This window comes from Drosophila obscura, unplaced genomic scaffold (genome assembly GCF_018151105.1).
Source record: "Drosophila obscura isolate BZ-5 IFL unplaced genomic scaffold, ASM1815110v1 contig_87, whole genome shotgun sequence".
Classification (NCBI taxonomy): Eukaryota; Metazoa; Arthropoda; class Insecta; order Diptera; family Drosophilidae; genus Drosophila; species Drosophila obscura.
The window spans coordinates 957932-969583 of NW_024542880.1; the positions used below are offsets into that span (position 1 = coordinate 957932).

The 11652-nt window shown below is 40.4% G+C and overlaps 1 protein-coding gene across 1 annotated transcript; it reads left to right on the forward strand.

Moving 5' to 3' along the window:
• Positions 1 to 425: 425 nt before the first annotated feature.
• Positions 426 to 1907, forward strand: LOC121405242. Its single transcript, XM_041595864.1, has one exon. It carries the CDS (start codon positions 426 to 428, stop codon positions 1905 to 1907), a length of 1482 nt encoding a protein of 493 aa, XP_041451798.1.
• The last annotated feature ends 9745 nt before the right edge of the window (positions 1908 to 11652 follow it).

Below are 11652 nucleotides of genomic sequence, written 5' to 3' on the forward strand. Positions count from 1 at the left end.
ATATGTAGTTATCGGTAATGGGGATTTAGTCCGAATGAAAGGGAAACGATAGAAAGAAAATCCCTTTGTTAGTTACAAAGCGGCGTTGAACTGGTATGAAAAAAAGGAAATCTTCATTTGATTCGAATTAGAAGCAAAGACTTGTATAATTCTAATTTCTCTCTTTTCCTCAGAATATGTTTCCGCGCCGCTCCCTTGAGCTCAACGGATGCGATCGACAATTTTTATATTAATCCTATTAATGACGGAAAGGACCACATCCTAACTAAATGCAGCATTTTTTGGAATTTGGCACCTACCTTGCCGTACAAGGAAGCAAAGAAAATGCATCTCTGCCTCAATTGTTTCCGCAAGGTTCATGGGTTGCAGCAGTGCAAGTAGGAAATTGTAAGCAATGTCAAATTAAGAATCATACATTGCTCCATATGCCGCAAAACCCGTTTGCATCCTCACCAACCACGGTAGGGGAAAGCGTGCCTCAAAATCAAACATCCGCATTAATTTCATGCTCGACCTCCTTACCTCACCCTTTAACTATTGCCGGTATCCCAAACAATTACGTGTTGCTAGCTACAGCCATCGTTTTGGTTAGGAATCGAGCTGGAACGCTGGTGCCCTGTCGAACGATTCTTGATTCTGCATCTCAGCTCAATTTCATAACGTCCCGTCCAGCTGGCCATCTACAACTAAATCATCGTCATTCGCCCATTTCGATATCTGGCATTGGAAAATCGTCGCTCAGCTCTAATAAGGCAGTGGAAGTTGTTATGCAGTCTCAGGATGGTGGATACAAGTCTTCTTTCACGGCAGTTGTTACTAAGGTCATCACTGACTATCAGCCGCATTGCGACATTAATGCTGCTGGCTGGGATCTGCCTAAGAATATAAGCTTGGCTGACCCTTTATTCTATAGATCTCAGCAAATCGATATGCTCATGGGGGCGGGTCTATTTTTCGATTTGATCTGCATTGGACAGATACAGTTGGCTGAAAGGTTGCCGTCGCTCCAGAACACCAAACTTGGTTGGATCGTCTCTGGAGGTCTGGCCAACTACATCACCAATCGCTGCGCTCTGGCTGCGGCAGCTCGACCGCACATACTAAAGGAAGAAGAGGATTCTCTGTCTGAAGTTGTGAAGCGTTTTTGGGAGCTTGAAAACTGTTACTCATCGGAGGCAGTTCCATCAAGTGAGGATACACTCTGCGAGCGATTGTTCAAGGAAAACTGTGCTCGGCTGGAAAATGGTCAATATTCTGTTCGGCTCTTGGCTTCTGCTGGTTTTGAGGCCCTTGGCGACTCATTCTGTCTCACTCTTCGTCGATTCAAAGGTCTTGAGACAAAGTTGCTAAGAAATCCGTCACTAAAGGCTCAGTATAGCGCGTTCCTTCAGGAATATCTAGACTTAGGGCACATGTCTTTGGCCTCCAACACACAGAAATTGGCACAGTTTTTCTTGCCGCATCATTGCGTTCAAAAACTCGACAGCAGCAGCACGAAACTTCTTGTTGTCTTCGACGGATCCGCAAAGACCACATCCGGGCGTTCCCTAAATGACTTGTTGATGGCGGGTCCAACCATTCAGCCAAAAATATTCAACACACTGGTTCGGTTCAGGTTCTTCAAGATTGCACTTTGTGGAGACATCTGCAAGATGTATCGCTGTGTACGGATATCGAACCCGGATGAATATTTGCAATGCATCCTTTGGCGAGAAGCGCCTACTGATGAAATCAAGGTGTACAAGCTGGAGACCGTGACGTATGGAACAAAGCCCGCCGCTTTTTTGGCCATTCGTGCCATGCACCAGCTATCGTACGACGAGGAGGTATCATTTCCTATAGGAGCTCAAGTTGTAAGAAGGGATTTCTACGTGGACGATCTCATGTCTGGTGGTGACACAATTTAAGAGGTGAATGTGATATGGCGACAAGTAAAGGATCTCCTGCATAGAGGACACTTTCCCATACGCAAATGGTGCTCCAATGAGCCTATGGTGCTTGATGAGGAGCCGGAGGAAGACAGGGAGAAGCTTCTCAAGTTTCATGATGGAACGGACATAGCGAAGGCGTTGGGGCTTGTATGGGATCCTACTTCAGATAGCCTGTTGTTCAATTTTTCGCAAATAATGCCAGACGGCCCACCCACCAAACGCTCTGTCCTGTCTAAAGCCAAAATATTCTTACAGAGCTTATGGAAGGAGGAGCTAGGATGGGATGATGCACTGTCTGAACCTTTGTCGACAGTGTGGTCAGACATGACATCTCAATTACGCATAATTCATAACTATAAATTCCCTCGTTTTGTCATGCTCCCGAACTCATCTCTCCAGTTGCACGCATTCTGTGACGCCAGCATAACCGCATATGGAGCTTGCGTTTACATAAGATCGGACAGCCAAGGACTTACCACATCCCGCTTACTCTGCTCGAAGTCCAAGGTAGCGCCTTTAAAGACGCTAACCATACCCAAGTTGGAACTGTCCGCCGCGTTGCGAATTCCACTGTTGGCATCACGTGCCGACGGATCTTAACCCGGCAGATATAGTGTCAAGAGGATGTTCTCCAAAAGAGCTTTTTGATTTGGAATTGTGGCTAAATGGACCACCGTACCTGTTATCGGACTCGTCAGGATGGCCTTCTCATGCTCAGACGGCTGAAGACCTACCAGAACGCAGACAGACGGCATTGGTTGGAGCAGTTGTAACGGACCTCTCATGTCACAGCAAGTACAGCGATATATTAATCGTTTTATCTCCCTTCGAAGCCAGGATATTATTCGTTCAAGTGCGACGCTCACCGTACAGGAGCTGGACGGAGGCACGCGTTTGCTTATTAAAAGTATCCAGAAAGTTCATTTCGCTGAGGAGATCAACGCACTCATCGCCATTAAAGCACTTCCGGCCAGCCACTTCCGGCCACTTCCTACTTTCGTTGCATCCGCTGCTCGATGCTGATGGACTGCTTCGCGTGGACGGGAGGCTTCTAAAGTCGAACGTAGCATACGATGCAAAGCACCCTATATTGCTGCCGAAGTGTCATCCGATCACAAAGGTAATCATAACGTTCTATCACGAAAAATTCTTGCATGCTTCTCGCTTCGTCAGAAGTATTGGCCTGTTGGAGGTCGAAAATTGGTGGCAAGCGTCGTAAGCAAATGCGTCCGTTGCTTCCGGGCAAAGCCAAAGTTGGCTGAGCACGTGATGGGAGATTTGCCAACTGATCGTGTCCAACCGAACCCCGCATTTCACACAACTGGAATTGATTTTTGTGGGCCGTTCTATCATAAGGCTGATGTCCGGAATAAGCCCCCATGCAAATGCTACATCTCCATATTTGTGTGCTTTTCAACAAGGGCTGCTGCTGCAGTTTCTGAGCGCAGATGGAAGTAGTGCAGCTCCGACCACAAACAGAATTAAAACGTACAACATACAGTTGCGGCAGAAATAATAGCACTGTTTGGTACCACAGTCTTTATTGTTTCAAAGCCTGATCTCTAACCAACATATTTTGCCCTTGACTATAATATCAATTAGGTTTACAAGTCTCCTCTCTGATAGAAGTGTGCTTACTCTCGAATTCCTAACGGTTCTTATTACTAAAGACCATTTTCCAAAAAAAGAAGCGAAATAGGACGGCAACAAAAATAGCACTAAAAGTGGTTTTTTATAAAAACTTTTACTTTTCCGAGCTTTTTGATATATTATGATCTTAATTAAATTAAAATTCGGTGTCTTAAGTAGATTGTGGCAAGAACTTAACAAAATAAAAGTAGTTTTGGGCCTTAGAAAGCACTTTAGGTAAGAGAAAAGCAAGAGGATCAAAACTTTTATTCCAGAAGGAGACACCTATCTTTAGGTGAATCCAATTGTTGGTTGATCATTGAGCATTGAGATCAAAATGCTTTAAAACATGCAACCAACAAAAAACACACGGAATAAAAGCCGCGGTACCGCCATTTCCGGTCAAACTACTGATAGATGAGAGCCAGAAGGACCCTTATAAATCGTCCACAGAGCTAAAAAGGATCTTAAAAAATCGCCAAGGATGAGCAAAGTTATTTCTTGCATACAAGAACATAAATTAAGTGCCAAAAGTCCGAGGAAAAATCCACTTTAGAAAGAAAGCCATTGGGCAAAGTGAGTGCATTATGCAAATAGCACTGGAGTTGTCCCAAAGAAACATCATGTGATCCGAAGAAAGTCAAATTGTTTTTTTTTTTGTTGAAAAGGCTATCAATCTTATGTATGACGACACCTAATGCAGAATAAAAACCCCTGGCTAATATATAAAACCATTAAACACTCAGGGATAAGTATCATTGCATGGGCATGCTTTTCGTATTATTGAGGTGGTCCAATACATGGCACAAATAGATGATGGATCAACATGTCTATATTAAAATATTAGAAAACAACGATGCTGCCTTATATGGAATAGGAAATGCCGTTGTTTTGTGCCTACCATCAGGACAATGATTCAAAACAGACCAGCAAGGAAGCTCGAAGGTGGTTCAAGATCATTGCATTTAATGTAATGCATTGGCCTGCTTAGTCGCCAGATATGAACACCATGAAACATCTTTGCGCTAAAGCTAAAAAATATGTTTCTAATACGAAACCAAAGAACAATATTGATTCGTGGGGTATCAGGCATTATTGGTGGAGCCATATCTCCCAGGAAAGATGCGAAAATGAGGTGAACTTTCATGACAAGACGCTGAGACACTGTGGTTGCTTCCAAAGGCTTTACAACAAAATATTAACCTTTGAATACAACTAAAGTAACCTACTTTAATGAAAAATTTGGAAAGCTTCTTTAAAAGTTGTATTTTTTTTTAATTTTTGGAAATCAGTGCTATTTTTGTTGCCGCCTAAATTCCTGAATAGTTCCTTTTCTTTTTGATAACACTAGTCAACACGATTTTTCCTCAAGGAACAAAACGAACTTTTTCTTAAAGATTTGGGGCTTAGAAATGGTTTGATGATATTTTTTTTTTTTCTATGGCAGAACTTTTTTTTGAAGAATTTTTGGAGTCTGGTATTTTTTTTTTTAGCTTTTTTAGAGGTAGCGCTTGTTTTTTCACATAGCTCTAGTATCTTACGTCTGGTTGTAAAGAACTTTGCTATTTTGAAAAGATAATTAAAACAGCTAGAAGTTAAGCCCAAACACTTTGTGATTACAGCTTACCGTCTGGGAAATATAAAGCATTGAAATGCAAAAATGATGATTTTTGTGCGGTATTTTTTACGAAATTTTGATTTTAAAAACTCAGGAAAAGTCGAAAAAAATTATATCTTGTGTCCTCTATTTTTTTGTGTATAGGTGCGTTAATTTGGCGTCGTTTAAGGTATCGCTCATTAAAATCTATGGAGAAACTTTGGAGCTAAAATTCGTTAACCAAACCTAAAATATGGAAAAAATGAACAAAATATACCTTTTGGAAGGTTGCGAGCCCAACTGCCCATTGGGAACAAAGGAACGCGATCAGGTACCAAATGTACAACCCTTGTTCGTTTGCTTTGTTCCCAACTGGCAGCTGGCAGTTTTAAAGTCAAAATTTCGTAAAAAATACCGCACAAAAATCATCATTTTTGCATTTCAATGCTTTATATTTCCCAGACGGTAAGCTGTAATGACAAAGTGTTTGGGCTTTACTTCTAGCTGTTTTAATTATCTTTTCAAAATAGCAAAGTTCTTTACAACCAGACGTAAGATACTAGAGCTATGTGAAAAAAACAAGCGCTACCTCTGAAAAAAGCTTCAAAAAAAAATACCAGTTTTCAAAAATTCTTCAAAAAAAAGTTCTGCCATAGAAAAAAAACCATAATTCTTTGAAAAATTTTAAATCCCCATATCTATCAGAAAAAGTCGGTATGGATCCTTGAGGAAAAAAAAAGTTCGATTTTGTCGAGTAGTGTAATTTTCGTTTGAAGTCTGCAATACAAACTATTACTTTCGGAAACATTAGATTACATCCTAAAGTATATATATTAGTTCTTAAACCGTTCATTAATACCACTGTTTAAGAAAAATCCTTCAATACAGAAAATTGAGTGTCATGGTGCTATTATTTATGCCACAGCTGTATATAGAAAGCCAATTTGTCGTTTTTATATATATTTGCGTCAAGGTGATATACTTCGATATCCTCCTCTAAACAGTGACGAAAACGCTTAACAGCTTCAACAACTGCCAAAGTATCCAATCCAGGGTAATGATATCTTGACTTAGCGGAGGAAATGGTTTTGCTAAAATATTCTACTACATGAGGATTGCCATTGATTCGATGCATCAACATACATAGCACCATAGCCACAGGAACTCGCAACTGTATGTAATTCAATCGGATATTCTGGGTTGAATATTACAAGAACTGGTTCATTTGTCAGAATGGTATTGACATTCTTTCGAATCCTTTCAAGCTCTGCATTCCAAGAAAAGCTTTCCTTCACTGATGTAAGAGAATAGAGTCGCTTCATAATTTGTGAAAATCAAGGCACAAACTTACAAAAACTCGTATTGACCTTCTATCGTTACAAACGCAGTTTATTCTACCGAATCAGGGTGCATTGGTATTTGATGATATCCGCTAGACATGTCTAAACAAGTAAAATAATTAGCTCCACATAGTCTTGCAATCTGGTCATCGATGAGTGGCAAGGGGTATAATCGACCCAACCGATTTTCTTTTTTACAAGCAAAATAGGGCTATCGTACGGAGAACAGCTGGGTCTAATGATGTTACATTTTATTAACTCACTTATCTGTGACCGAACTGTTAGCTTTTCTTCAGGGCTGAGTCTATACGGTCGCCGCTGCACTGTTTTGCTTGAGTCTATTAATCGTAATTTCATTTCACCACATAGTCTTGCAATCTGGTCATCGATGAGCGGCAAGGGGTATTGTTTAAGTAATTTAATCAACTTATCTTTGTCATTATCAATAAGGTCATTATTAACATTAAATAGACTAACTGGCAATTCCTAAGCCGCATAAACATTACAAGATTGGGTTTTCAAGATTTCAAATTTATTAAACGAAAGTAAAGCGTGAAAATCATGCTTAAGAATTTCTCGTCCAATTAGAATATCATTCTGCAATTGTTTATCTTGTACGGAATGAAACAAAATTTCAGGGGCATTTTCATTAATTAAATCACTGCTTAAGATTTTCAATGTGCTGTATATACCAGCATCACCAATACCCTTTAACATTACAATGTTATTGATGTTATTGATACAATGTCAAAACAAATTGGAAAGATCGTACCTCGCTGTGTCATACTTTCTTTAGGCTCTGGCACAAAGCACTAATTGATGCTCTTCTGCTGAAATGCTCCTGATTTGGTAACGGTCGCCTCCTTGGAACATTTGTTAGCGAGATGTCCACGCTGGCCATACCGATAACAGGTCACGTCCTCTCGGCGGCTTCGTTTCCCTCTTGAAGTTGTTTCCACTTCCATCCTGCAGTTGCTTAGTGCGACAGTTTTTTATTTTGTGGCCTGGCTTCTTACAAAAATTGCACAACAGGGTAGACTGCCTTAATCGCTTGCAATCGGGTTCCATGTGTTCCACTGTTTCAGCACTGCGTTTGTTTGTAAATGTAAGGGCCGTCCACTCCGACTGCAGCTTGCCTCGGGTAGTCACATTTGAAGTGAAAATAAGTCTCTGCAAGCGACTTTCGAACAGCAGACACAGCGATTTCTTCGATGTTCATGTTTTTCCACTTCGACATAAGAGAAGTTACCAGGCGGCTTGCGTACACTGTATGGCATTCGCCAGCAGATGGACGGCTGTTAACAGGATTTAGCAATATGGCGGCCAACGACTGTTCGGTCTCATACCGCTACTTGAAAAGTTCCTTGAACTGGTTCCACTCAATTCCAGCATAACACACTTTGGTTAACCACTGCAAAGCACTGCACTCCATGCAATTGCTCAGTGCCATAGTGAGCCCACTTCCCATTAGCGGATTCTCCGATAAAATAATGTCAGCGGTCACACACCATTGGGAGGTGTCAGCGCCCTCTCCGTCAGGGTTAAACGTACAGATGACCGTGCGAAAAACAGGGAAATTCAAGATTAATCCCTTAGACTTTCAAAGATTGGCCTTGGGATTTATTGATTGTAATCGCAAAAGCCAATCGAACGGGGAACTGAATCCTTTTAAATTGTAATGGAATAATCGGAATTCGTGGGACTAGGACTACCTCTTCCCTTGAATTTTCCCTTGATGATCGTCGCTTGAATCACATTGTTCATCAGTTTTTTCACGGACAACCGCGAACCATTGCACAATTTCCAGTCATCCCGAAATCTATTGCTGCCGCTGAACTTAATGCATGTTGGCTGCGTTTCCTTCAGTAGCGATGGCGTCACCTCAAGTGGATGTACTTTTCTGATCGTAACTTCGCCGGACTAAAACGAATGAAATTGAGCTACTCCGTTTCGACCTTTACGTAAATGTCGACGCAGTACTGTTGAAACAACTAGCGATATCAACAGATGATTGTCAACCTCTTGCCGAATAATCAATCGACACGCATAAAAATTCATTCAGTTGACCTTATTCGTTTCTTCTCCTGAAAAGTAATGAATTTAAACAAACTTGCCGTTGGATTGAGCATCTTTATATTCATTCATGATAGCCAGCCTCTCCACGAAAGTACGTCAATGGATATTTAAGTGAATCATATGAACGATGAGTCTCGTCACTAATTTTGGATGAACCATAACCAAAGGGAAGCTGCAGTGGATCAGTGGTTTGTCAACTCGAAACGTAACTCTTCCCAATTTCCGTCATCTTTTTTTTTAATGGCAGCAAGGCTGATAACGATTGTGATATTGATAATCTTTTCGCTTCATTTGTTCAACTCTGCTACTCAGTTCCCTCTAATAACCATCCCTCTATTCTGGCTTCTTCTAACATACTTTGTCCCAATCAATCTTATCCTTTCCACATGAATAGTTCTAACTGTATCTATCCCCCCTTCGTCGACTATAATGGCGTCTTAATTAATTTAAAGTCATGTAAATTTTCGTTTTCTACCGGCCCCGATAGTGGTTCCTAGTGCTGTCCTTAACCTTTGTGCAGATTCTCTCTGTGTGCCCCTCCTTAAACTGTTTAACCTATCTCTCGAGCTCGGCAATTTTCCCACTGTCTGGAAAGAGTCATATATTATTCCCATTCATAAAAAGGGGTCTAAATCGGATATTTCTAATTACCGTGGGATCTCCAATTTATCTGCCATTACCAAACTCTTCGAAAAAATAATTACTTCCCAGCTCCAACATTTTTGTTGTTCCTTATTATCTCAATCGCAGATTTGTAAAACGTCGATCTATTTCGTCTAACCTCCTGGAATTCTCCACTTTCGTGCATGAGGGTTTCGCTAAGCAGTCTCCAACTGACGTAGTCTATACTGACTTTAGTAAAGCCTTTGATTCAGTAAATCATAATCTGCTTATTCATAAATTATCTCTCCTAGGGTTTCCGCCTAAACTACTTTTCTGGCTTAATGCATACCTTTGTAATCGATCTCAGCGTGTCTGTTTTAATAACTCTCTTTCTAAGCCTGTTTCTGTATCGTCAGGGGTATCTCAAGTTAGCCATCTTGGCCCTCTGTTGTTTAATTTGTTCATCAATGATCTTCCCCAAGTCTTAACTCATTCCCGAGTACTTATGTATGCGGACGATGTGAAGTTATGTTTCTCTTATAGCGACCCCATGTCCCCGTTATGTCTCCAATCTGATCTTGACGCCCTCAACAACTGGTGCTTAAGCCTAGTACTCAGATCGAAAAACTGTTTGCTAGCAAACAGATGTCATATATTTTTCGAGCGACCAGTGGTGTGACCAGAGGTGTGCACTGCATTCCGAACGGTTACACTGCTCAGACCGCTGCTTGGTTTTGTTTAAAGTTAACAAAATGCACTTCTTCGGCTGGGGCCGCTCTTCCCCAGGCATATCCTGGGCTCCCAAATATTTTATTGGCAAGGTAATGTGTCTGACTATCAGCAGCAGCAGATGGCGACGCCTCCAGTGCCGATCACCGTGAAGACAAACTGTTTTGAAAGCAATATTTGTTTTTGTATTTATGAAAATTAATAAAAATATAATATTATAATATCCATAAAATTGTCCTTTATATTATGCTGCATTAATTAGATTCTATTTGTCTTCATTATTAAAATATTTCATTTGGTTTTTTGTTCTCTAATTGCAATGTTTGCTTCGTGTTTGCTGGCAAAAGATATCAAACTGATATCTTTTTCGAGGTTGGTCGAAACATACCAAAAAAACAAGCAAATACTTCTGATACTTTTCCAGTATATACCGACCTTTTTGTTTTTCTATCTGAGTACTGCCTTCCGTACAGAGCCTAGAAAACAGTTTTTGCCGTAAAAAATTTCTTATCGGTTTCATACGAATATCATCCCTGATTTCGGTCGACGGAAAATTTAGCGCGTCTGAGTACTAGGCTTAAGTCAAAAGTTCAATTTTGTCGAGTAGTGTTATCAGACTATGGATATTATCCTGATCCATTGGAATAATTTATTGGCTCAATAGCCGCTATGGTCCAGCTCACTGCAAGTTGTGGTCAGGACATCGCCTATAGCCTATTAAGTTAAGATTCATTAATTTAAGTTATTTCTTAACAAAGATTTTACCTTAATAGAACTAGTGTCGAAGGAAAACAGATGGAAGAAGGTATTGTAGTTACGGCAAAGGCTACGGAAAGATTCATGGTCAGAGTATTTAGAAAGACAGCGTTGAAGATGAAGGCTTGCTGCGATGGAATGTCATGACGTTACATTTGGAAATGTTAAGGGGAAGAATGTTTATTAAAGCCTAGTACTCAGATCGAAAAAAACACCTCGCGAACAGAATCAGGATTGATATTCGTATGAAACCGATAAGAAATTTTTTACGGCAAAAACTGTTTTCTAGGCTCTGTACGGAAGGCAGTACTCAGATCGAAAAACAAAAAGGTCGGTATATACTGGAAAAGTATCAGAAGTATTTGCTTGTTTTTTTGGTATGTTTCGACCAACCTCGAAAAAGATATCAGTTTGATATCTTTTGCCAGCAAACACGAAGCAAACATTGCAATTAGAGAACAAAAAACCAAATGAAATATTTTAATAATGAAGACAAATAGAATCTAATTAATGCAGCATAATATAAAGGACAATTTTATGGATATTATAATATTATATTTTTATTAATTTTCATAAATATAAAACAAATATTGCTTTCAAAACAGTTTGTCTTCACGGTGATCGGCACTGGAGGCGTCGCCATCTGCTGCTGCTGATAGTCAGACACATTACCTTGCCAATAAAATATTTGGGAGCCCAGGATATGCCTGGGAAGAGCGGCCCCAGCCGAAGAAGTGCATTTTGTTAACTTTAAACAAAACCAAGCAGCGGTCTGAGCAGTGTAACCGTTCGGAATGCAGTGCACACCTCTGGTCACACCACTGGTCGCTCGAAAAATATATGACATCTGTTTGCTAGCAAACAGTTTTTCGATCTGAGTACTAGGCTTAAGCACCAGTTGTTGAGGGCGTCAAGATCAGATTGGAGACATAACGGGGACATAAGGTCGCTATAAGAGAAACATAACTTCACATCGTCCGCATACATAAGT

Coding starts and splice junctions, on each gene's coding strand:
- LOC121405242 (XM_041595864.1), top strand. CDS start 426: ATGCCGCAAAACCCGTTTGCATCCTCACCAACCACGGTAGGGGAAAGC.